General features: G+C 42.9%; 1 protein-coding gene across 17 annotated transcripts in view; it reads left to right on the top strand.

Annotated features, from left to right (window-relative positions):
- The window catches only part of mapk8ip3 (mitogen-activated protein kinase 8 interacting protein 3), a 225,118-nt gene that overhangs the window by 153,473 nt on the left and 44,361 nt on the right, over window positions 1–27,284 (top strand). For 11 of the 17 annotated variants that reach the window (XM_068056312.1, XM_068056319.1, XM_068056315.1 and 8 more), the window contains 7 exons: window positions 1,162–1,218; window positions 4,133–4,309; window positions 15,617–15,667; window positions 19,161–19,287; window positions 20,343–20,438; window positions 24,224–24,385; window positions 25,435–25,591. In XM_068056312.1, the coding sequence (XP_067912413.1) occupies window positions 1,162–1,218; window positions 4,133–4,309; window positions 15,617–15,667; window positions 19,161–19,287; window positions 20,343–20,438; window positions 24,224–24,385; window positions 25,435–25,591 (827 nt within the window). The remainder of the gene's footprint in view (window positions 1–1,161; window positions 1,219–4,132; window positions 4,310–15,616; window positions 15,668–19,160; window positions 19,288–20,342; window positions 20,439–24,223; window positions 24,386–25,434; window positions 25,592–27,284) is intronic. The other 6 variants (XM_068056320.1, XM_068056322.1, XM_068056329.1 and 3 more) reach the window with 1 other exon arrangement.

Consider the following 27,284-nt stretch of genomic DNA (forward strand, 5'->3'; position numbering starts at 1 on the left):
ACACTACTAAAAGCATAGGCAGTCATTGGAGAAGATGTTGAGAAAAGCAATAGGACAGATTCCAACTGTAAGGGCATGAGTCACAAGGAAAGAGTGGAGAACTTTAACCCCCACAGTTCAAAAAGGAGAAGGTTAAGGTTTGAGGGGAAAGGGGTGGGGAGGATGCCATTGAGAACACTATTAAATGGTATAAGTAGGGTAGGCCATGAATATATATTCAAAATAAGCCAGGAAAGCTGGACCAGATATCGTACATTTAAATTACTGAGAAATAATCTTGTAACAGCTATTAGAAAGAATTTCAGCATTCAGTATGAAATAATATTTGGACAAATCTATCAGCTCAAACATTCAGAGCATTGAATGTGAAACTGGATTCTACTAGATGAGTTAAAATACCTGGAGGAAGAGCTTTGATGGTCTGAAGAGCCTTCAATCATCCATGACTTTTCTTATGTTCTTATGTCTGTTGTGTTCATGGTTTGTTCATATCTAACGATAATCAGACCTTTATTTTACTGGGGTTGGGGAGTTGCCGAGAACCATGAATGACAATCTTTAAAGAGTCTGTCAGCTTCCATCCCTCAATACAAATCTTTCAATTTCAGCTTTCACAAGTCAGAAACCAATGACTCTAACTGTGGAATGCAAAGGCATAGGCTGCCAGAGTAGTGTGGCAGAAAACCTAACATCATTGGTATGTTGGCAGTTTAGTACCGCAAGACGTAACACTGCTGCCAGTGCAATTAACACCAATGTGCAGTTTAGTCCCTATAACAGACAGAGCTGCAGGTTAATTTGAGTGGTTCGAACAGCCAGTGATTTGGTAATTAGCACTAGCAGTGGCTAACATGGCACTGTAGGCTGGCAAGACCATGACTTTTCATGCAGCCAGGTATATTTGGTTTGATTTCGGTTTGAAATGGATGTTCGGTTTGGCACAGTACTTTGAGCTGCCTTGGGGATTAAACCTGATGTTGCAGTGTTTTTGCAAGACCAATGTTTTAAACAGATTACCAGCAGTCTTGAAGGACTACGTTTCACCTAATCAGCAGCAGCCCATCTACTTGACAGCAATCTTGGTTTTAAGCAAGCTGTCAGTTGACCAAATGGGATAATGTGTGTACCATGTGACACTGTTTTAATTTTATTGTTTATTAGAGCTTCTCGAGAGTATCCATCAATTCAGGAGAAGAAAAAGTCAGGCATCTGGCAGTTGTAAGTACTTTGATATCAGAGAATAGTGCTGTTAGAAAAGATAAAAAAATTAAGTTGAAATGCATGTTTCCTTAAATAATTTAAGAAGATTAAATTATATTTTTGAGTAATAATTTCTAAGGTGAGTAAAATAACACTATTACCGATCAGTGTGAACACATGGCCATGTTACCATTGTCATCTCCGCTCAGTCCGTAAGCATGACCCCGAGTTTCTGGTTGCTGGCCATTTCAACACTGCCACCCCACCACCCCGCTCTCATGCTCACATCTCTGTCCTAGGATTGCCGCAGTGTTCCAACGAACATCAACGCAAGTTCGAGGAACAGCATCTCATTTACCGATTAGGCATGCTACAGCCTGCCGGACTGAACATTGAATTCAATAATTTCAGCATGATGGGGGACCCCCTTTTTACGTTTAGTTATTTTTTCTTTTTCTTTTTTTTATTTGGTTTTATTTGTTTTTTTTTAGTTTGGTTAGTTTGTTTCTACTGTGCCTACCCACTGTTTCTGTTTTAAATTTAAAAAAAAATATTTTTGCTTGGAGTGCTTTGTGCTTTACAGTCAATTCACACCCTCTCTGTACTAACGCTTTGTCTTTCAACACACCATTAACATACCATTTGCTTTTGTTCCATGACCTTCTGGTCGGTTATTCTTTATGACCTTGTCCTAGCAACACCTTCTCTTTTGTTGTCTCTTGCCCCAACCCCCGCTTTACTTGCTTAAAACCTTTTACATTTTTAATATTTGTCAGTTCTGAAGAAGGGTCACTGACCTGAAACGTTAACTCTGCTTCTCTGTCCACAGATGCTGCCAGACCTGCTGAGTATTTCCAGCATTTCTTGTTTTTATATACCATTGTCATCCCTTGGCTGATTGCTGGAAGGTGTGAGCTACCATCCAGGCTGGATTATTCTTTGTGTTCTTTCCTCCCACCGCTGGGAGATGCTGTCGGCCCCACTCCGGGCTAGTGCATGAGGGAACCTTAGAGGAAGTTTGGCCCAGTGGGCTAGGGGAAAGGAGGCAGAGTGCAGTGTGAATTCGTCCACTTTGGATTCAAGAAAGACAAATCGGAATATTTTTTAATGGTGAGGGATTAGTAGGTGTGGAGGGACAAAGGTACTTAGGTGTTTATATACACAAATCACTAAAAGCTAGTGCACAGGTACACAAAGTAACCAAAAAGGCTAATGGAACGGTAACCTTTATCTCAGGGATGTTGGAATTCAAAAGCGGGGAAGTGATGGTTCAGTTGTACAGAGCCTTGGTCAGACTGCATCTGGAGTACTGTAGTCCATTTCAGGCACTGATTCTTAGGAAATATATAATTGGCCTTGGAAGGTGTTGTCAACAGTGCTATCAACGGCACTTGCTTAGCAATAACGTGCTCAGTGACGCTCAGTTTGGGTTCTGCCAGGGCCACTCAGGTCGGAGGCTAGGAATCCTGTGGCGAATAACTCACCCCCTGACTCCCCAAAGCCTGTCCACCATCTACATGGCACAAGTCAGTAGTGTGATGGAATACTCTCCACTTGCCTCGATGGGTGTAGCTCCAACAACACTCGAGGAGCTCGACACCATCCAGGACAAAGCAGCCCGCTTGATTGGCACCGCATTCACAAACATTCACTCCCTCCGCCACCGATGCACAGTGGCAGCAGTGTGTCCCATCTATAAGCTGCACTGCAACAACACACCAAGGCTCCTTTGACAGCACCTTCCAAACCATGACCTCTACCAACTAGAAGGACAAGGGCAGCAGATGCAAGGGAACACCACCACCTGCAAGTTCCCCTCCAAGCCCCACACCTTCCTGATTTGGAACTATACTGCCGTTCCTTCACTGTCACTAGGTCAAACTCCTGGAACTCCCTTCCTAATAGCACTGTGGGTGTACCTACCCCAAATGGGCTGCAGCAGTTCAAGAAGGTGGCTCACCACCGCCTTCTCAAGGGCAAGAAGGGATGGGCAATAAATGCTGACCTAGCCAGCGTCACCCACATCCCATGAACAAATTTTTTAAAAAGTGGAGATTCACCAGAATGATAGTGTTTAAAGGGTTAAGTTATGAGGGAAAGTTGCATAAACCTGATTTGTATTGCCTTCAATTTAAATGGTTGAAGAATGATTTAATTGAGGTGTTGAAAATGATAGAGATTCAATAGGGTAGATAAAGAGAAACTTTCCTCTGCTGGGGGAATCCAAAACAAGGAGGCATCATAAAATTAGAGCCGAACCATTTATGAGTTAAATCATTAAGTTACTTTTTCACACAATGGATAGTGGAAATCTGGAACTGTCTCCCCCAGAAAGCTGTCGAATCTAAGTCAAGACTGAGGTTGATAGATTTGTGTTAGGTAAGAGTATTAAAGGACCTGGAGCAAAGCGCTAGATAGAATTGAGGTGCAGATCATCTATGATCTAACGGAAGGGTGAAACAGACTCAGTGGGCTGAATGGCCTACTCCTGTTCCCATGCTTATTAGTTCAATCTCAATGTTAAAATGTCTTGCCTTCTTCCAGCGCACTCCAGCCTTTTTTTTGTAATATAAGAAATGCAAATGGAGTTTGTGAGGAAGGGGAGAGACAAGTTTGTTTCATTTTTGAAAACTTATTGTTCTTTCTGTTACACCAGGTGTCATGGTAGATAGGCATGTCTCTGTTATGGAATTATGTGACTTGGAACTAATACGGTATTGTACTACATGATTTAAATTGCAGTCCTTCAGGGTTTTATTTCATAGCACGTTGCAAGTGAATAGTATACTCTTTAAATTATTATCCAGAAATACACTCATTTTGCTGGGTTTTAACATAGTTATCTACAATTATTTTAAATATTGGCTGTAGTAGCAAACTAGTACTTAATTCTCTTTCTTACTGTTACTCTATTTGTTGTCTTTTCCTCCAGTTTCAGCCGTCTCTTCAGCTCTTCCTCTGCTGCCCAGCCAACTAAGAGGCCCCCGGTCCTTCATTATGCTGCTCCCAACACCTATGGCTCCTCTGGCTTCACCAAGCGCCGAAGCCGCACCATGTCCCAGTTATCTACTGCAGACAGAACACGTGCCATAGATTTCCTGCCTGAGGAGTAAGTAACTGCCTAAAAGGTGTGGCTTGCCCCACACGCACAGCACCCACATGCAGCCTGCTCCCATGGCACAGGGTTAATAGAGTTTGTGATATTCATATGTTTAGGCTTCTTTTCATTACCTTCGCTGTTTTATTTCCATTATTCATTTGCTTTGCTTGTTATTTATTTTGCTCCTCTTTCATTTGTAATAATTAGTTACTGTCAAAGAAAGGTTGTTTGCAAAAGTCATGCAGCCATTTGTTTTAATTTATTTGAAGAGGAGAGTCTTAGCATCAGGATTTGAGTTGAAGAAGGAATCTCCCCTTCAGTACTCTTTTTTTTTTCTAAAGGTGGTTTAACCAACAGAATAATTACATTAAGAATTAATTTTGATAGTTACGAAGTGTTTTAAAACAAAATGGCATGAAATGTACTTTTTCTTGAGATTTTGATACATTTTGAGTATTAATGTTCATTGGGGCACCTGAGCCAAATACTGAACCAGACAGTGTGATGGAACTGCATTAAGATCCATCTGAAATGCAGTCATTAAATAGGCATGGTCAACTCCTCCTCGTACTGTTAGCCTCAGGAAGTCCTCTGGCTAGTTTGCCTGATGGTAGAATCCACAGTCTTCTTTAAATGGGATTAGTGAAAAAAAGAAATGTAGAAATAAAATCCTAGAAAGAGAGAGGATGTTAAAAGTTAATCAGAATTTGTTTCTATGTATCAGTATTAAAAAAAAAAGAGTCCTGATTGGGAGGTTTCTTCTTGAAATAAAACCAGAAACAAGGCTTTAGATTAGGGGTCCACGTAGGTCAAGGAACTAATATTTCACAAACTGCTTTGAAGATCCAATTCTATAAAGTTTGTGTATGTGCGTGTGTGTGTGTGTATGAATCATAGATGTTGTAAGTGGGGGAAATATGGTGGCAGTGAAGTGGACTCCTATTTGTGTTTATTTTCTTATTACTGATATGAGGGATAAAGTTGGTATGTATAAATTTCTGTTTTTATTTTTACTCACTTTTTGTTTAATCGATTTATTTTTGTGGTTAGAAATTAACAAATAGATTTATGTTCAAGCAAATTCATTAATCACTCAGTCTGTAACTTCATAGGACACCTGATTCTTCATTATTATTATGCATGTTAAAGCCAAAATTTAAAAAGAAATTAGTAGCATTAAATGATGAGTTAATTTGATTACGGTGCATTGAATGTGTAGTTGGTGTGTGGTGTACATACTGTGCATAATAGTATAATGTATATACAAGAAGAGCAACAGCTTGTATTTATATAGCGCCTTTGACATAAAACGTCCCAAAGCATTTCACAGGAGCATTATGAAACAAAATATAATACTGAGCCACATTAGGAGATATTAGGGGCAGATGATCAAAAGTTTGGTAGATTTTAAGGAGTGTCTTAAAGGAGGAGAGAGAGGTAGGGAGGGAATTCCAGATCTTAGTGCCTAGGCAAATTTATTTAGAGATACAGCACTGAAACAGGCCCTTCAGCCCACCGAGTCTGTGCCGACCAACAACCACCCATTTATACTAACCCTACAGTAATCCCATATTCCCTATCACCTCCCTACACTAGGGGCAATTTACAACAGCCAATTTACCTACCACCTGCAAGTCTTTGGATGTGGGAGGAAACCGGAGCATCCGGCGAAAACCCACGCGGACACAGGGAGAACTTGCAAACTCCTCACTGGCGGTACCCAGAATCGAACCCAGGTCCCTGGAGCTGTGAGGCTGCAAATGAAGGTGTGGCCACCAGTGGTCGAGCAATTAACATCAGGGATGCTCAAGAGGCCAAAACTAGAGGAGCGCAGATATCTCGGAGGGTTATGGGGCTGGAGGAGATTACAAAGATAGGGAGGGGATAAGTCCTGGAGGGATATGTAGTGTATATATTGCATAAGTATTGTACAACAGATAATTTTGATGAGGGTTTGTGAGAATACTTCATTTTAAAGATGAAGCAGGTTGTGTGGGATTGTAAGATTCTCCTGCAAAGCAAGATAATGCTGAAATTTAGGAACTGTCAAATAAATGATATATTAATGTTGAGAATTGAAAGTAATGCATTTTTATAAAAAACCAAGTACCTGATTAGCAAGGTGGAGCAAGATAAAGGTCTTGTATCATTTTGACCGAGTGGAAATGTTAGAATCATAGAATGCTACAGCACAGAAAGAGGCCTTTGGGCTTGTTGTGCCTGTGCTCCCTGTTTGAAAGAGCTGTCCAATTTAGTTCCAGACCCCCACCTATTTCCACATAACCCTGCAAATTAGTCCTCTTCAATAAATGCTGAATTATCTTTTAAAAATTCCTACAGAATCTGGTTCCACCATCCTTTCATATAGAGCATTCCAGACCTTAACAATCATCTGGGTGGAAGAAAATGTGTTCTCATTTCCCCTCTAGCTCCTTTGCCAATTATTTTAAATCTATGACCTCTGGTTACCAACCCAATTGCCAGAGGAAACAGTTTCTCCCTATTTACTCCAAAACAAACCCATCATAATTTTGAATGCCTCTATTCAGTCACCCTTTAACTTCTTCTGCTTTAAGGGGAACAATCCCAGCTTCTCTAATCTCTCCATGTAATTGAAGTCCCTCATCCCTGGTACAATTCTAGTTAAACCCTAAAATATGGAAAATGTTGTTTTTGTTTTAATGGCGGATGTTTCGAGCCTTGCATGTGCCTTGTCTTGGAGAGAGGTAGAGCACTTCATTGACCTATTTAAATCAGGCTCCCATAGGGCTGCCACATCCCAGGTGTTTTCCAAGGCTCTGCAAAACTGGCAGTGAAAGAAAGGTGGGACCTGATGGCTCTGGAAGGTAAGTGCTATTAATGCCATTCCTTGTGGACCAGGAGCAGCAGGAGAGCTCCCTTCAGCCCCTCAAGGAAGCCTTCGGCCTCCCTTCTGCCCGTTGCGACCCCCTCTCTATCCACAGCCACAATTAGCGACCTCCACCCCCGGTCTGCAGCCTGCCCTGAGATTGCAGCTGACCCCTCCCACCACTCACCACTCAAACCCTCGATCTGCAATTTGGATTGTGATTGCTGGGGATCGTCCCCAAGGGTTTCTGGCTGCGGCCTCCCTGCTGTTGGTTTTTTGGCCAATTTGGCCGGCTGCCGGGCGGGAAATGGAGGTGAAAAATTTTACTGACGACCTGGTGTTAAATTTAAGGACCTTTGTGTCCCCAGCGTTGTTGGATTTCTTACGTGCTCATCCACACCCTCCCCACCTCCTCTAAATATCGGGGCCTAGGAGATTGTAGGGTAATTTTCTGAATTTGTGCTACTCATGGTGAGGACAAGCTTTCAGTGATATCCTGATATGTGCATTAGAAATTAATTTTACTGGTTATAACAGCATGGATAGCATGCCCATGACTTCCTCATCTGTATAGCTGACTCTCCGTGCCATTAACTAAACTCGGGAAATCAGCTTTCAAAAGCAAAGAAAGAAATACTTGCATTCATAGAGCGCCTTTCACAATCTCAGGACATGCTAAAGCGCTTTACAACCAATGAAATATGTTTTGAAGTGTAGTCGCTATTGTAATGTAGGATTCATGGCAGCAAGGTTCCACAAACAACAATGTGATATTGACCAGGTACTTTGTTACAGTGATGTTGATTAAAGAATAAATATTGACCAGGATTCCCCTGCTATCCTTTGAATAGTGTAATGGAATCTTCTATGTTCACCTGACAAGGCTGAGGGGCCCTTGGTTTAACATCTCAGTCAAAAGATGGTACCTCTGACAGTGCAGCATTCCTTCAGTACTGTACTGAAGTGTCAGCCTAGATATATAAGTAGATGAAAAAAATTACAAATCCGAGGAATTAATCATACTCTGTTTAGCACAGATGTGATTGCACTTAGAGACATGTTTAGTTTTCTTCACTATATGAACAGAATGAGGATTCTTTTCACCCCTCCACAGTTAAAACTTTTTTTCTCAAGTGGACATACTTTTTCACAGTAAAATACAGATTTTCAAACTGGGCATCCCAAATAAACAAATACCTATACTTTCTGGGGTAAAATTACTCTTGGTACACCGGCTGTGTGCTAAATGGGAATTAAAACCTTTGTGCATTTTATTATACACTGAGAACTGCACAATGTTTGTAAATTTCTTGAAGCTTACATGCATTAAGGTGCACAGCAGAATGGCTGGTGAGAAAACTGTTCAACTAATTAGACAACCACCTGATCAGTATAATTAGTGTACTTTGAGCAAATGTAACCTTTGGGATGCGCTGTTTCTATGATTAATGAAAGATAAATGCAGAAGGTGTAAACCGAGATCTGCAAATCATAACAGCATATTGCACAGATAGAAAAAATATAATCCAAAACATGGGAACTATTATTTGAGCTCAACAAGTATCTGGGCCAGATTTTGGGGTCAGCGTTAAACAAATGGCACTTTGTACTTGCCCCTAGACTTTCTGTAGGCTTTTGCACTGGAATATGCAGTGATTGGAAATCCAAAACAGTGCAGTGCCCTCTGGGACCTTGTGTGAACAGGGAAAGCAGTTGTGTATCTCCTTAAGGAATCAGATTGAAGAATCATTGATGAGCAGTGCAGAGTCTCAACCAGAAAATGTCAGCTGGAATATTCAATGTGAAATTAGGTACTGAAAGTGCAATTAATAGAGGGATAGAAAGAAGGCATTAGGCGAAAGAGATAAAAGAGACAGAAAGAAAAACATTTAAATGACTTAAATCTCCTATAATTAAAACCTAAAGGAATGAGATTCCACATTTGTTAAAGTCAATTTTCATTGCCAGAGAGTTTGATTGGCAATAATTAAGGCTTGTCGCCATTAAAAGGGTAGTCACACTGAAATGGTCAAGCAGAAGTATTTTCTGGCGAGTTCAGTGCATATATATCATGTAAATACAGTAACGTTGCACCATTTCATGCATTTGAATGGTAAGTTTCTTGGCAAAATACCAATATCGTGCAGCTTCTGGAGGAGAAGGTCATTTCAGACATCAGTTTCCTGATTTACGCATTTAACTCTCGTGCGGTCACTGGAAGTTGCTTTTTGATTTACATGTTAATTGCTGTAACTGTTAGCCTCATCATTATATTTACTGCAAAATCCGGTCCATTATGTTTCTACTTCTTAAATGTGTCTTTCCAGTGGGGTAGGGGGAGTTGTATCGTGGTGTCATGAGCCATATTCAGAATGCTACTCAGATCTCCAAGGATCACCTGTCCAATTCGTTCTCACTCTGCGATAAATGCTGAACTCATAATTCCGTTAAGGGTTTTGTAAATACTCCCTAGAAACAAAACATTTATACCCATAATTCTTTGGTGATCATAGATCATTTTGTTGGCATCCTTCCATCTATGAAAGATGATGGACACAGAGCAAACAGTCCATTTAGGTGGGGTGTCTTCTCTTGGTGCACCTTTGCTGATGGCCGTGAAGGCCAATCCTAGAGAGGCAGGCTCTACCACAAGTGCCGCACATGAAGCTGCCAAGTGATGCTGTGAGTTGTTGTTTTTGACATTGGCACTTGGTGCCAGTCTGCTGTAGCAATTGGTCGGCATGGTAGTGCACACCAGTCCACAGGATGTGTCACCATTTCCCTCATTTGCCAGCTCGTGATGCTAAGGTGCATTGGTTGACATTTTGGCCTTCATGTCACGCTTGCAAGCATCCTTGAAGCGGAGCTTTGGCACACCACTGGTCGTCTGGCCCCGGCTACCTCACCATACAGAAGGTCCTGGGCATGCGACCATCTTCCAACCTTCGGACATGTCTGCTCCACCGAAGCTACCTCTGTGTGATTAATGCCAACATGCTTGGGAGCTTTGTCTTTGAGAGGACTGCCACGTTTGTGATTTTGCCCTGCCAGGATATACCCATAATGCGCCGCAGATCATTTACAGGATATTGAAATGGTATCCTTTTCTGTTCATGAAGACCGCAGCCTATTGTGTAGGACCTTGAATGAGCTTGTGAGGAGCCTTAAACTTGGCACCCTATATCTTTTGATAAACATGGTCAGCCTCCCTACTGAAACAGTGCACCTGTGACCCTAGTAATGTAGCAGTGGTAACATTGTTATTGTCTGGAAGGAACCTGTGATAAATGAATTTGACTGCATCCATTGCTTTTAGTGCTGCTGGAAGCACAGTGCTGATGTTGCTTCCTCATTGTAGTTCTGGTTGTAGGAGATGAAGCAATCCATTTATAGCTTCCTCGATGAGATATAACCTCAGATGTTGCTTCTTCGTCATCAGTGGTATGCACACTGCCTGGCTAATAATGAGTCTTTCTCCTTCTCATACTCACAGAATTGTTACAGCGCAGAAGGAGCAATTTACTTGGTGCCATTGCATCGCCTTCTCCCCGTAACCCTGCGCATTCTTCCTTTTCATAATGCAGTCTAATTCCCTTTTGAATGCTTTGATTGAACCTGCCTCCACCCCACTTTCAGGCAGCGCATTCTAGACCTTAACCACTCGCTGAGTGAAAAAGTTTTTCCTCATGTCACTTTTGCTTCTCTTACCCATTACTTTAAACCTGTGCCCTCTCATTCTCGATTCTTTCACAAGTGGGTACAGTTTCTCTATATCTACTCTGTTTAGACCCTTCATGATTTTGAATACCTTTATCAAATCACCTCTCAGCCTTCTCTTCTAGGAAAACAGTTTCAACTTCTCCAATCTATCTTCATAACTGAGGTTCTTCATCCCTGGAATCATTCTTGTGAATCTTCTTTGCATTTTCTCTAATGCCTTCACGTCTTTCTTAAAGTGTGGCACCCAGAACTGGACGCAGTACTCCAGCTGAGGCCGAACTGGTATCTTATATAAGTTCAACATAACATAACTTCCTTGTTCTTGTACTCTATGCCCCTATTAATAAAGCCCAGGATACTGTATGCTTTATTAACTGCTCACTCAACCTGTGCTGCCACCTTCAATAACTTATGCATATATACACTCGGGTCCCTCTGCTCCTGCACCCCCTTTAGAATTGTACCCTTTATTTTTTATTGTCTCTCCTTGTTCTTTCTACCAAAATGAGCCACTTCACATTTCTCTGCACTGAACTTCATCTGCCACCTATCCGCCCATTCCACCAACTTGTCTGTGTCCTTTTGCAGTTCTACACTATCCTCCTCACAGTTCACAATGCTTCCAAGTTTCGTATCATTCACCGACTTTGAAATTTTGTCCTGTACACCAAGGTCTGCATCATTAATATATATCAGGAAAAGCAAGGGTCCCAACACTAACCCCTGGGGAACGCCACTACCAACTTTCCTGCAGCCTGAAAAACATCCATTAACCACTACACTTTTTGTTTCCAGTCACTCAGCCAATTCAGTATCCATGTTGCTACTGTTCCTTTTATTCCATGAGCTAGAACTTTGCTCACAAGTCTGTTGTATGGCCTTTTGAAAGTCTATATACACCACATTGCCCTCATCAACCCTTTCTGTTACCTCTTCAAAAAACTCCAAGTTGGTCAAACATGATTTTCCCTTAATTATTATTACACAAAGTCAAGTTGTACTAATGGAATTAGTTGAGTCCAATCATTACTGTTGCTATGCAAATTCACTTGCCGTGAAACAAAATAGTTTAATGATCTGTATCTGGCTTTGGCTCACCAAATGTTTTCAGAGATTGAAGAGGCACATTGCAAAAAAACACACATGTCCAGTTCAAATTACAAGGGGATACTGTTGTTACATATCTAGGGTACATTGTAGTACACACCCCTAAACACAAAATGCATAGTCTGCTTACGGAAGTGACTAACACCACTGTTCTCCAGAGAACAAGACAAGATCCTAAATTTGAAACATTCCCTTTGTCAAATCTTGTATGCAGTCACAATTGCAATATTGTATGCATACAAGGAATTGCATATATAAAGTATTGCTGGAAAAAAAAGAGACATGTTGTCGAAGTTTCCTATAGCTCCACGCGCTATAAGATTGGCCTTAACGGCAATCTCACAAATAGGGCCCGAGCCATTTGCTCCCTGGCCTTTTCCTGCTGCAACATTTCCTCTTTCTCCTCCAGCATGTCCACCAAAATAAGTCTTGCTAATTGAAGCAATTAAGTTGCTGTTTACAGTATTTCCTGCTCTGCCCATATCGCTATTGACTTTTTCTGCCACCGTAGCACCGTTTTACGGCAGTACGATCAATGCAGTGTCAGCTGGAAGGCGAGCTTGGGCAAATCTACTTTTTCTATCTTTAATTGGTGCTTAACTGGCTCTTAAGAAGGAAAGAAAGAACTTGCATTTATATAGCACCTTATTATGTCCTCAGGATGTCCAAAAATGTTTTACATCCAATAAATTACTTTGGAAGTGTAGTCTCTGCCGTTTTATAGGGAAAGACCAAAAGCAGTTATTGCTGTGCATTATATGGAGGTAATTTTCCACTGTCAGCCAACTGTTTCCAGCCTGATATGTGGACGACCAGCAATTGAAAATCAGTTGGGGGTGGGGGGTTGTTGGGGGAACGTCAGCTACCCCATTGATGCCCAAGGCCAACCTGATGCAATTTACAGATGGGCTTGTAAATTGGCGAGCAGCTTGTATGTTAGAAACAGACATACAATTTGGTCCAAGCCTCTCGATTACTAGTCCAGTGACATAGCCAATAGGCCACTGTTCCCAAGTGGAGTGCCTGAGATCGAGTAGATTTCAATGTCCCATATGCTACTGCAGTACTTCCTTTCATATGATAATTGTGTCATCTTAAGATAAGCTGTAATGTTAATAAACTCTAATTTTTAAAATTTAAATTAAAAGGGAATTTCCTCATTTCCAGCGCATTATCAGTGTATTAGTGGTGCAATAATTTTTTTTAAGGGAAATTATAATGCAAGTGGCAGTTGCTTCTACTGCTTTGCCTTTAGAATGATTCCCCCAAGTTTCCTAATATTTTTGAGCCTTCTCATAATGTGCACCCTTTCCTATATGTGTCTAGCCTCCATCAATAACAAAGCACAATGTTAATACACATTCTGTTTTGTTACAGTGAGGTTCAAACTGGACACAATCATCCTACTCCTTCTTAACACGCCACCTTTTTTTAACCTATTCTCATGTTTCTTCTAGATGACACATGTGGGCCAATATCATAAGAGCAGTAGGCAACTCACGAGGTAAAAGTAACTCCCCAGCTCTTCCTCCTCTTCATCATCATCTTCCTCCTCCTCCAACTCCTCCTATTGCTGTGTTAGATCTGCAGAAATGGAGTGTAGAAGCTAAGAATGGGTGAGGAGGATTAAGGAGATGGAGAAAGGGAGTGAAAGGTTCTGCCTGCCGTGGGCTCGAGAGCAATGCTAGGGTGGAAGTGTAGGTGCTTAGTCACTAGCGTGATGCTGGTAAAGCATCATTGATCTCACCATCTTCTGTGGCAAAAGCTGAATGAATACCCATGAGCTGGATGGCCGCCTTCTTGAAAGGTTTAAAGGTGGAAATGTGCCCTCTGACGGTCTGCTTGTAGGCTTTGTGTGCTATTTTGTTCAGCAAGAAAATACCGTGAATGAAGATAAGGCTCGCAATTGAATGTGTCTTGAGTGGCATGGGAGAGGTAAGAGATTTGGTGGGGGTCTATGAGTTGATTAAAGTGGAGGAAGGGGTTTTAAGGGTTATTCATGTAAGTCAGTGGTGCCTAGTTGGGTAGCCATGGTACAAGATGCCGACTTAGAATCAACCTTAGCCAGATTGCAGTGTGAAGGGTTGACTGTAGAAGAATTGTCTTATTAGGGTCAAGAATGTGCTGGTGTCCAGGGTGGACAGGGAAGAAAGGAGCAAAGGCTCATTGCATTACCTTGCCTGCCTTGATGAGGCTGTTGTACTTTTCTGCGGCAGTGTTCTGTAGTCCTGGAGCTGAGGGAGTTGGCAGTCACTGCCAGTGCTACCTCCAGTTAGGCGGCGCGAGGTACCGTTCTGAATGTCTTATTGGCTGCAATACCAGGTGCAACCACTGCATAATTCACTCCGAGCACATATGTAAAGATGGCAGATCGTGGATTCACGGCCACTGATATAAATTAGATTAAGTTACTGTTCCTGAGGTAGCCTGCAGAAGGAATCTGCAAACATTTGGGGAAATTAAGTGGTAGGAAAACCCCTTCTGAATCATTTGCAGCCCACATAAGCCCAGAATTAGAGTGAGCTAAGAGATGAACTAAGTAGCGTAAAGCCCACTCCACACCCATTTAAACATATCTGTGTTATGCATTTATTTGTAAAACAAACATTGGCTACTTATTTATGTAGTGCTATTTTATGTGGATGAGAAAATTCAGGTGGTGGTGAGATTCTGGAATTGTAGATACAATTCTACACTTAACGGCCACTTAAGGGGCTTCACCCGCCTTGACGGATATTTTACCCACAGCAGTGGGCGTGCTGGGGACGTGAAAGGCCGCCCAGCGATAGCTGCTGGCCTTTCCGCATGCCTGGTTTGGGGGATGGGTGCCATGGAAGCCCCCGTCTCCCAGCCCATCCCCGGGGCGCAGTACCCCCCCCCCCCCCCAAGATGACCACCCTTGCCTTACCAGCACGACCAATCATCAACCCCCCCCCCCCCCCCCACCCAGCGAGGTAATCCCAATTTACCTGCAGTCACATCTCCATGGCACCCTCCTCGGTCGGCTGGGCTGCAGTTCCAGCAGTGGCCACCGCTCCCTGTGGTGCTGCTGGGACTAAGAGCTGCCGGCCTGAAGATTGGCCGGTAGCTCACTGAGGCGGGATATCCTCCCTCAAGCGGGTAGAAGTCCCGCCTCGGTACAGTTAAAGCCCAGGGACCCGTAAAATGCAGGTCGGATCCCCGGGCTAGGCGGAAGAGTCTTCACCACCGACTTTTACATTGGTGGCGAAGTCCCGTCCACCTAAGGTAAAATTCAGCCCAAAGAAGTGGCTGAAAATTTCAGAAAGGGTGTGGGGGGGAGGGTTGCAGAAGAAGTAGGAACTTCGATAAAGCATACCAGAAAACATGGGGAGAATGTCACATAACAAAAAACTGATAGGAATTCAGACAGGTTTAAAAAAATGCTGAAGATATGGCAAAAACAGAGGAAAAGTAGCATCCGAATTTGAGCAATTCTGCTTCCAGCTCATGGTCAGCAAATTTAGGTCTGCTGCATAAGGGGCAGAATTTTTTTTTAATAACTAATTTCCATCTTTAATAGCATGTGCTCTTGCAGACAATCTTTCTTTCAGAGAAGTGTGTATTTTTGTTTTCCATTATGTACGTTTTGTTAATTTGAAATTTATGTTTTCTTTTTGTAGGCAGAAAGTGCCTAAGGACGAGAAGAAACCAGACACAGATAATGAACAAGTGTACGACATATCAGCTCCTTGGGGCTTTATCAGGGTTAGGGGGTCAAAGTTGGGGAACTTGGTGATTTAGGGCGTTTGGGGTCCAAGAAGGCAGACAGCTTTTGAGCACTTACTCTTTGTTTAAAAGTGTGACAATTGGTGCCTTATGGATGGTATTGTTCAGGATGTTGTCACTGATAAAAGGACATTGTACAGTGATCTTCATTTTAAGTACAGTTTGGCTACAAATTACTTTGGTTTGTGAGGTCTCGGCCTTCACCTCTGAACCTACTTAGCTCTCTGAGGTTAAGGTCCTAATTTCAACCTACCTCGGTGTGTGAGGCTGTGATTTTTGTGGATATTTGTGTTCACCACTAAAGTTAAGCTGCAATTGTAAGGACTATCCTAGGTTGGTGTAGAAAATTACGTATTGAGGTCAATTGAAAACATGAAAACTAGATAGATTCACTGCTGCAACATAATCCGGTTTTTGAAGACAACATATTTTGCACTTACCAATACACCCAGCAGGGTTTATTAATTCTAGACCTTCTCCATTGTACTGCTTCTGGATCCGTGAGGACTGGACTTTCACTCCTGCAGGTCTTCTGTATATGGGAAATTTCTGCCCTCTGTTTGCAAAGTTATGGTCAGATATCTGTTCAGAACTATCTTCCACAAGACGGGGGGTGGGGGGGTGGGTGCGAGTTTTAGCATGCCGTAACGGGGTGGGTTGGGCTCAGGTCAGATGTTAAAATTTTAAAAATCTGAATCCCAACCCTAACCCGCCTAGTTCTGGGTTTTGCAGAGACAGGACAATGCGCAGGCAGCCAACCTGCTCCCAGGAGGTGGGTTGGCAATTTAAATATTTTAATGAGGCTGGCAGCCTCTGATTTAACCTGGGCTGAATCTACCTTATACCCAGCAGGTCTGCAGTCGTGAAAGTCCCGTCCAGATCTGCTTGCATGCCCCACAACTGTTGGTAGCTCTGCCAGTATGTCTGTTCACACAGAGCAGCTGTGAATTTTAGGAGGACAAATCTATACAAATTCTTGAAGTAAAACTTTCCTTGCACCATAGGAAGTGTTTACAACAGGGACTTCACACCTTCAACAACATCATAGTCTGTTAAGCTTAACAAACGCTAACCTAGTTTTCAAAATCCTAATGGGTTGGTTGCTGCCTTCCATTCGTGTTTACTGATGGTGAATATCTGCACTATTAATAACGACACATTAACAACATTGCAAAGCTGCGTATTGAACAACCATTGTCCACCCACCGAGTTAGAATCTATGTGCAATAATCTGTGAGATGGTTTATTTCAACATTAAAATAGTCATACTTCATGGGACAAATTAGGAATATCAAACTAGGTAGCAACCATACAGATTACAATACAAACATATCTTTGAAACTTTTTAAAGTCATTATTACAATATGTGCCCCTAAGGTGTCACTGTGCGCTTTTCTGCAAGACCTTGTAAAGGGAAATATTAAAAATGGTTGTTGAACTTAATCACTGTCAAGACCAGAGCATAAGGGCGTCATTGTGTGGTCTTGGGAAAGGAGCCAGTTGACCTTTGCTGGTGTTGTGGGTCAATACATTGGACTGTGGTTGATTTAGGATGGAGAGATCCTGCAGTGTTCTGTAAAAGCCATGCTCAGTGCCAGGTTGTTAATATATTTTATGGTTTTTCTCACTGGAGTAATGGCCTTTCTACCCGGTTTGATTTTAATGCCAACTGAGGCTTTTTGGGGTTTTAGTTAAATTCCTTTACACAATGGACCTGACTGCAATTTTAACTGAGGTCTAAATGGGGAAGCTGCCATGGCCTACTCAGCAGGTGAAAGCCAGTTAGGACCTCCTGGTAAATGGCCAAATAAAGGTAAGTTTTCTTCTCTTTGTGGGGCCTGGAGTGCTCTTTTGGACCCCACAAAGATAGTTGGGCCTCCCATGGCCTGGACTCACCACACAATAACCACCACCATCACCACCCCCCCCCCCCCTCCCAACAACTACTTTGATGAATGCGAGACCTCTGCCAGCCAGCCTTGAAGTCAGTCCCACCATCTGCCTTACATTGGGGTGACTCCAGGCCATGTGATTTTCTACCACTTCCTGCCAACTTCCCGCCCTTTCTCGACATTAAGTTGCTCAGCAGGTTTTAAATGAGGCCTAGACGTTAAAATAGGTAGGGCCTCCTTTCAAATTCACCTCATTACTCACCCACCCAAAACTTTTAAATCAGAATCTTTAATTTTACAGTGTGCTACACATGCAGTTCCTATTAATTTCCACAGCTGAACAGATGTTGTAGATTGCGAAAATATTAATGGGCCAGATCTTGTAGTATAAGTAATGGTGAGGCCAACAACGCTCACCGTTATTTATGTGGAAATTTGACGGCAACTTTCCGTGACAGTACGTGTGCAGTTGAAAGCTGAAATCTGGAAGTTGCTGTGCGTGATGTGACGTTTCTGCATAAGCTTCTTGAAAATGGCATCGTGTCATCTCACTCACCATTTAAATACATTGAATGCCGTTAGTTGCTATACTTACATGATGGATAGCCACTAAACTCACCAGAAAAACTAGAGCTTGTCCATTATAGTGTAAGTACCCGTTTAAAGATGTGATGGATCTTGGTTACTGCCAAACAACCTCTCTGACATTGAATATGAGTTTTTTAAGTGTAGAGTCCCATTCCTTCAGATTTTAATTATTGTTAGAGATTTAAAAATAATTCTGTCCTTTCTATCTTTCACTTGTTATTTTGCTTTCTGTACCTGATATGACAGAGAATTGACAACTCTAACTGGCACTTCCTGGTTCAGACTCTGTGCTGCTCATTAATAATTTTTTGACCTGATTGTTTAAGGAGATACACAGCTGCTTTCCCTGTAGGGGCTGTTGCACTTTTTGGATAGTTGGCTGATAGGAGCTTCCCATGCAAAAGCCCATGGAAAGTCTGTGGGAAAGTGCAAGTGTAATGAACGGCTGGCACCATTCAGAGCAAACTCCGGCTCCATTAATTCTGTTCTAACATGTTTGCAGTGCTGCTGAAGTAATGTCGAGCTGACAGACTTGGGTACTTTAGCAATATTGGTAGGTCAAAAGAGTTTTAAGATGAAGCGTCAGAGTGAAATGAAAGCAAAATACTGCAGATGCTGGAAATCTGTAATAAAAGCAGAAGATGCTGGAAAACACGCAGCAGGTCTAGCAGCATAGATGGAGAGAGAAACAAAGTAAACGTTTCAGGTCGATCTTTCATCAAAAACATAGTTTTTGTCTCAGAGACTGAGTGCTTTATAGAAAATGTTTGTGTTAGTGTAGCGAGGCTAAAGATGCATCTATTGGAAAAATCTGGGGCTTTTAGAACACAAAAGAAATAACAATTGTAGCCGAGGGTATGTTTAAACTCACAATCACATGGATTGCCATTCTCTCTCAAGTAACATTTTCTTCTACTATCTTTAAACAGTGCAGTGACTGTGTTGCCTTTCCTCTTAGTGATTGTACATCAACTGCTCGACGGGAACTGAAACGCGAACAGTACCGACAGGTGAGAGATCATGTCAGGAATGACGATGGACGACTGCAGGCGTGTGGCTGGAGCCTTCCAGCAAAGTACAAACAGGTACAGCCCGAAACAGCACAACATATCTCAGCTTTTCACACTTATCCACTATTCTGACTCTGAGATTTAAACATATCAGTCTAGAAATGATTGCTTGTGATATTAGAATACAAACATTTAATTCATTCATATTATACCTGGTATTATAGGAATATTAGGAACAGGACTAGGCCATTCATCCCCTCATGCTTGCTCTGCCATTCAGTTAGACCACGGCTGTCTTTGCTCCATACATGTTTAAATGTATATAGCCATAGATGTCTGTATCCCTATTAGAGCTCTATTCATGAATCGAAAGGCCTACAACTCCATGAATGTCTAGCAACTGTAGGAACAGAACCATGCTCATTATTGCTTGTTTCCCTGGAGGTTTGTGTGATTCCTTCAACCTGTGACAATCAATGGAGATGTCATTATTTGATCGGCCAAGAAAGGCTGTTGTAGGACCAAAGATATGCCTTGCAGCTATAGTTCATAACACTACTGTGTTATCCATGGACAAGACAATGTGGCTTGTACAGCCACCAGTGTCATAATGGAACACACATTCTGAGGTTTTATTGCTCGGAGACTTTGAGAGGAACAAGACAGTATAGCCCACCCAATACCTTCTAGATTATTACTGTTTGCTGTGTGCTGCACAGCTGTGTCCTACAAAAAGGGAATAACAATGGGATAGACAGGAGAAATAAAGCAAGAACAAACAGAATAAGATGATGAACTTAACCGGGAAGAGAGAATATATTTTTTGAGATTTTAACTTTCCTCTGAGATTTTCAACCACCTTAACCACCCCCCCCCCTCCCCTACCCCTAAAGTCTTCCCAAAATTTCCTTCAAATGTATAACAGGCCAAGGATTTCTCCAAGACTAAAGTCACGAACTTTGATGTGGTCCAATTTATTTTGGTTACTTTTGGTTCACAGCATCTTCATGAACAATAACGTCCATAACATTTGTATGGATGCAGTTAATATTGGTTACATTATAATATTGTGGTAATGCAACAGTTTAATCTAAGTAGATAAATGAGTGATGTTCTTGTTCTTAATCTAGTTGAGTCCTAATGGCAGCCAGGAAGACAATCGTATGAAGAATGTCCCTATCCCAGTCTACTGTCGTCCATTGGTCGCAAAGGATCCAACCATGAAGGTATCAATGAGCCAAGAGCAAAGGGAGGTTCCAATGATCAGAATTTAATAAAATCTACATCAATGCTAACCTCTTAACACCTGACATTTGCTTAGAAATTCTATGATTCAAGGGATTTGGCACTTTGACTTTTCAGTATGATACTGGCCAGTTTTAATGGATGCTATGCATTGTTTACCTGTCCTTACTCTTTGGTCTCTGCTTCTGTCTGCCTGTTCCTCCCTTCTCTCCCTCCCTTCTCTCCCTCCCTTCTCTCCCTCCCTTCTCTCCCTCCCTTCTCTCCCTCCCTTCTCTCCCTCCCTTCTCTCCCTCCCTTCTCTCCCTCCCTTCTCTCCCTCCCTTCTCTCCCTCCCTTCTCTCCCTCCCTTCTCTCCCTCCCTTCTCTCCCTCCCTTCTCTCCCTCCCTTCTCTCCCTCCCTTCTCTCCCTCCCTTCTCTCCCTCCCTTCTCTCCCTCCCTTCTCTCCCTCCCTTCTCTCCCTCCCTTCTCTCCCTCCCTTCTCTCCCTCCCTTCTCTCCCTCCCTTCTCTCCCTCCCTTCTCTCCCTCCCTTCTCTCCCTCCCTTCTCTCCCTCCCTTCTCTCCCTCCCTTCTCTCCCTCCCTTCTCTCCCTCCCTTCTCTCCCTCCCTTCTCTCCCTCCCTTCTCTCCCTCCCTTCTCTCCCTCCCTTCTCTCCCTCCCTTCTCTCCCTCCCTTCTCTCCCTCCCTTCTCTCCCTCCCTTCTCTCCCTCCCTTCTCTCCCTCCCTTCTCTCCCTCCCTTCTCTCCCTCCCTTCTCTCCCTCCCTTCTCTCCCTCCCTGCTCTCCCTCCCTTCTCTCCCTCCCTGCTCTCCCTCCCTGCTCTCCCTCCCTTCTCTCCCTCCCTGCCTCTCTCCCTCCCTTCTCTCCCTCCCTTCTCTCCCTCCCTTCTCTCTCTCGCTCTCTCTCTCTCGCTCTCTCTCTCTCGCTCTCTCTCTCTCGCTCTCTCTCTCTCGCTCTCTCTCTCTCGCTCTCTCTCTCTCGCTCTCTCTCTCTCTCGCTCTCTCTCTCTCTCGCTCTCTCTCTCTCTCTCTCTCTCTCTCTCTCTCTCTCTAATCTCACTGATCTGTAAGAATCAGCTAAGTGCAGTTAAAATCAATGGGCTGAAAGCCCACAGGAGGGGATCATCCTAGCTCAAGTGCTGGACGCACCCGTTTCGGAAACTCCACTGCTAATCTCACCAAGGGTCATAGGTATGGCTTTAATTACTGTGGCAAAAGTGGGCATCTGCACTACATGGGGTGTATCTAGGGTGCCCTCCTTCCCAGATATCACATTCTGTGCTAGGTCTAGAGGTTATCTAGACCTCCTTGAAAGAATAAAGTGGTGCCCCCTATATAAAAGGGTGCTTTAAAATGAAAAATAATGCAAACCTTTAATCTTCCAGTTCCTGGTCACGATCCTGCCTGGACCCCCAGGTGGAACCCAAATTTTCTGTTTGGTGGCCTCGCCTCATCAGCAGGAATTCCTGACATTGCGTGTCACTGACCTGGCCCAGCCCCCTCTTAAGCCACTGGTCTTGTGAGGGGCAGGCAGGCACTGCACTCAATACAAGGCCCTTTTGAATCTCTGGGGTAAGGTAAGGACCAGGCATATCCAGGCTCCAACTTAATGTTGGGCGTAACCCCAAGTGGAAAGGCTGCAGGTTTTTGGTCTCAAACGCTAGGCTGATAGAAACTTTCTCAACAAATCAAGTCACAGATTTTAAGTACAGCATAAGGGATATGGTAGCATAGTGATTATGTTACTGGACTAGTAATCCACAGGTCTGCATCAATGATCTTGAAGATATCCATTCAAATCACACCGTGGGAGCTGGGGAATTTAATTCAATTAATTAAATCAAGTCTGGAATTAAAAACTTCTATTAGTAATGGTGACTGTGTAACTACTAGATTGTTGTAAAAAAAAAAATCCATCTGGTTCATTAATGTCCTTTTTGGGAGGGAAATCTGCTGCCCTTATCCATTCTGGTCCATTTGTGACTCCAGACCAAAAGCAATGTGGTTGACTCTTAACTGCTCTTTGAAGTGGCCTGGCAAGTCACTCAGTTGTATTCAAGCAGGTGGCTACACCATCTTAAAACAATTTGGGGATTGGCATTAAACATTGACTTAGCCAGTGCTGCTCATGTTCTGTGAATGAATTAAAAATAGTTTGCCGTACATTTACATCCATTCTTCCTGCATGTTTGGAGATACACAATACAGTACTGTGAATAAAATTAATATAAATGATATTTTTCAGCAAGAGAGAGAGAATATTCTAACAATCATAGACTAAGCAGACTGTTCCAGCAGGGTATTTATATCAAGAATAAATAACCCCAAACCTTAGAAAATGTTAAACTAGCTGGCAGCTTTCCTTCTTCATCATACTTCTCTGCAAGATGCTATTAAACTTTTTTTTCTATCAAATGTCTGAAAGCAGGACTTTTTATAACAGACCCTCCCCTCTTAACTCGAACGATGGGTATGGTTTTCCCTCTAAGTTCAGCAATTCTTTTTTGTTGCAGTTTGTGTTCTCTCTTAAATATAGATAAATTAGTGATTCAGCCGCACAGAGTATATTACAAAGGCCCCAAAAATCTGTGGAGTTTCTCCAAGGAAGTGCCAAATAAAGGCAGAAAAGAAGTCACAGAGGGCCAAGGGAAGTTTTCATGGAGTCTGGAATGGAGCTTCCAACAGCTCCCACACCAAAGTTAGCTAAGCACCGGATTTTCTGGCTGTGTGGGGTAGGCAGGTGTTGGAGATGCTCCCACAGTGCTGTTTGTACCTGCCTGGTGCATGATGACCCACTGTCAGCTGGAGATCACCAGCAGTCGTACTGCCAGAGTAATCCGCAGGATTATACCCCCTGGATTTTTGAGGCCACCTTACAAACTTTAAATGTAAAGTTTCCCTTACCACACTTGAGGTCCTGTTTCCAAAACAATCCTGTGAGATCTGCGGCCACCTTTTCTGAAGTAACGCTGAGAAGAATACACATACGTATCTCTATCTATGCTACAATGTTGGCAATCTGGTTGCTATACTAACCCTGTGAACCTTGCTGTAATAAGTCTGAAAGGACAGGACTTTCAACTAGCGTAACCTTGCGATGCCTACAATTACATTCTGTAGCAAATTTGAGAGGCCTACAGCTACATTGTTAACAACCCTGTGAGACCTGCAGCGAGACCGTAAGACCTGTTATCTTATTTGTGCACCAGAGTAAAGCATAAAACCTGATTATTCAGTTTCAGCATAGAAAACGGGGATTTGAAGAATGATCTTGTGCTCATCTTACTTTTATAATATTGTTAGCAATCTAGGAAATATTGCTGTGGATGAAGTTGAGCTAGACCTGGGAATTTAGCTGGAAATTAGTACAGCATAAAAACATATATAGACACTTCCTAAAGAAAGAGCATAATTTCCCCACCCATTAGCAATCTTCTGCAAAGCAGTATAGATAATGTGCCAACTATGCTAGATTTGTGAGCAGTTTGAACTGTAAAAGAAAGGAGAATGTAAATCCTATCCTAACAACATCTCCCTATGTTGCTGCTATCGTGAAATGTATTCCAGTCTACTGCATGTGGATCAAATCTTCATGAATGAATGAGGCCAAGAGAACTGAGCAGGTGATCCTTCAAACCACCTGTTGAGGAGTAGATAGTGTAACTTGTACGGGCATCAGAGCTTCCAGTTGTTCTGGCACCCAGTGTAAGTTTGGAGATGGTTGCTCCGGTATTTCCCATGACTATTGTTGTATTTATATTCCTTGTAGCTTTGGTGTGCAGCTGGTGTGGATTTGACTGGCTGGAAGCCGCAGCGGATGGATAAAGGGAATGAACTGGGCCGCTCACGCAGCTGCGATCCCCTAACCTCTGATGCTGAAAAGGATGGGAAGAATAGCAGTAGTCACAGCTCTCCTGATAAAAACAAGAAGGTAAATGAGATACAGTGCTTGTTAGATAGCAATCTAAAGATGCAAGTGGCAGATAAGAAGACTGATTTTCACAAGGTGGTATAAGAGCACAGCACTGCATAATTTACAATGAGAACATTGTACTTGGGTTTTGGTGTTGGATAATACTGAGTAGCAATGCATTTGGTAAGAAACTTTTTCCCTTCCACTTTGTTCCCAGGAAGTGCAAGTCTCTCCAATATTAAGAAGCAGCTTGAAATAAAGAGAGGGATTCATGCCTTTATTTTATAAAATAATCCCTAAATCTATGTTGTGGACACTCAGTGTGTCTCATTTGCCTTTGGCATCTTTATTCCGTCGTTTATAAAGATGTCAGATGCTCATTTTTCAGAATTAGTGCAAGGTTGCTGAAGGTCCCAGCTGTACTCATTGCTAACACTCTCACCTCTGAATCTGAAGGTTGTAGGTTTAAGTCCCACTCCAGAGACTTGAGTACATAAACCAGGTTAACACATCAACTCAGGACTGAGGCAGTGCTGTACCATCGGAGGTACCGCCTTTCAGATGGAACCATGAACCAGTCTGCCCCCTTGGGTGGATGTAAAAGATTCCATAGCACTATTCAGAGAAGAACTATGTTCTCCCTGGTGTCCTGACCAATATTTATCCCTGACACCTAAAACAGTTTATCTGGTCATTATCTCATTGCTGTTTATGGGACCCTGCTGTGTGCAAATTGGCTGCCGTGTTTCCTACGTTACACAGTGTCTATGCTTCAAAAGTACTTCATTTATTATAAAGTGCTTTGGGTCATCCTGAGGTTATGAAAGACGCTATATAAATGCAAGTCTTTCTAGAAAAAAATTGCGGTTGTAAGCAGAGCATGGAACATGGACAGCTGCATAGCTGCAACGCTGACAGTTTATATTAATGCATATTTAATAATACTTGTCCAAATGTAACTGTTTGTTGTCAGTCTGTAGTTCACATCCATGCTTCACTGGGTTTGTGCTATGGTGCACCTGCTAGGTCAGTTCTTTGCTAGCTTTCTTTGTGATTCCTTTATTAAGGTCCACAGTGCAGAGGATGTCTCAAGCCGTGTGTGGATCTGCACTAGCACACACTCCACCAGTAAAATTGTCATCATTGATGCCAACCAGCCTGGCACCATTATGGACCAGTTTATAGTGTGCAATGCTCATGTTCTGTGTATTACCAGTGTTCCAGGTGAGTGAATTCCAACTTTCAGGCAGCAGTACAGATTCGATAAACTCCAGTGACATGTTTGCTCAGTCAGGACAGCTGGAGTATAGAAAATGTTAGGGACTTGATGCAACATAATTCATTATGGCATGGGTATAAGCAAAATATCTTCCTGATAGTTTCATCTTTGCATTAGTTTTTACAAAGTGATTCCTGACAACGCAGCTGGCCACTGACGTCATCAGGCTGTGCCAAGGTGAGCAGATGGGCTCCTGCTCTCTGCGCGTGTGCTGCATTCCGACTTGCCAAGACTGGTTAGCGCATGCGCTGATGATGTCATCGTGTGACGTGTGCATCTTCGGGCAACGCGCCTGGTCAGCCTCTGCGCATGCGCTTTACACATACAGCAATGCAACGCCAACGGGTATTCACCCATATGTCCAGCTCCGTTCTCTCCAGCTGCTCCGCTCTTTCGGCCGCTCCGCTCCCCCCCCCCCCCCACCCCCTCGCTGCTCTCTCTGGCCGCTCTGCTCCCACGTCCCCGTCCCCAGCCTGCTCCACTCTCCTCCCCGACCTGCTCACTCACTCTCTCCCTCCTGCCATTTTGTGTTGCCATGTGTTTAGGTTAGGTTGCCTTCATGTGATAGTCCTGGCAGCTGCCTGAAGTTGCAGACTGTGACGTTTTAGTGGCACATGCTGCATTTGCGCATGTGCCACTGCAGCGCCACCTAGTGGTAGCGTCAGCGATCGCAGCCTAGCTTTTACAAACAAAGTATTTGCAGATTGTCATATGTAAACCCAAATGTTTGGACTAGCCTGTTTCCACATCTGGTTCATTTATTGTAATCCCTTTTTTAAAAACAAGGTCAGTTCCTACTCATGGCTGATACTGTCAGGGTAAGACCAGGCACTTCTCTTGGGGAGTAGTGTTAGCTGAAGGCCTTTCCTGTGTAACCCTTGCAGTTTGCTACAGAGCAGTAGCGTGGTATTCAGAGAATTTGCTTGCCCTGTTGGCTGGGCAGTTGCGAATGGAATTAGAAAGGGATGGAGCGACCTGAAGGGGAGTAGAAAATAAAGAAAAATATTGAAATTATATCATGGTTGCAGAATAGTTCTAGCGTAAGGTGCCACCTTTTGATGGCCGCTGTAGCTGGCTGATCTGACCAAACAGGTGGTCTTTGTGACTGGCTGCAATAAAAATTGAATCCCAAGAAGTTTTGTCAAATACATATCGGCCTGATTATCCACTTCTGTGCTCCCGACGCGTCAGCAACAGAGATTGGGAATTCTGTATTCCTAGCTCAAAGTTTTCTGTACAGGAGCATTGAAGCACAAATTTTGGACCATGTGGCCTCACTGATGCCATTTACATTATAAGAGTGAAATAGATCTAACAGCAAATGTATTTCCTGTCAGCAATTTTCAAAATAAAATATTCATTGCGTTACATGCCCCAATTTTCCGAACGTGTACCTACCAGCGAGGAGGCCTTGCCTGACTGACATTTATATCAGGAAGTCCGAGGAATGTGGTCCACAATTTGTCGTCTATAATGGACGGAAAATTGAGTCAATTGTACTCACGATTTCCCGGTTTATGTGTGGCTGGCCTGGGAGGGACACTGCCTTCATAGTGTTCCGAGAAATTTAAACCTGTTGATTTTTAATTTTTTTTAATTTTAGAGATACAGCACTGAAACAGGCCCTTCGGCCCACCA

Source organism: Heterodontus francisci, chromosome 24 (genome assembly GCF_036365525.1).
Source record: "Heterodontus francisci isolate sHetFra1 chromosome 24, sHetFra1.hap1, whole genome shotgun sequence".
Taxonomy (NCBI): Eukaryota; Metazoa; Chordata; class Chondrichthyes; order Heterodontiformes; family Heterodontidae; genus Heterodontus; species Heterodontus francisci.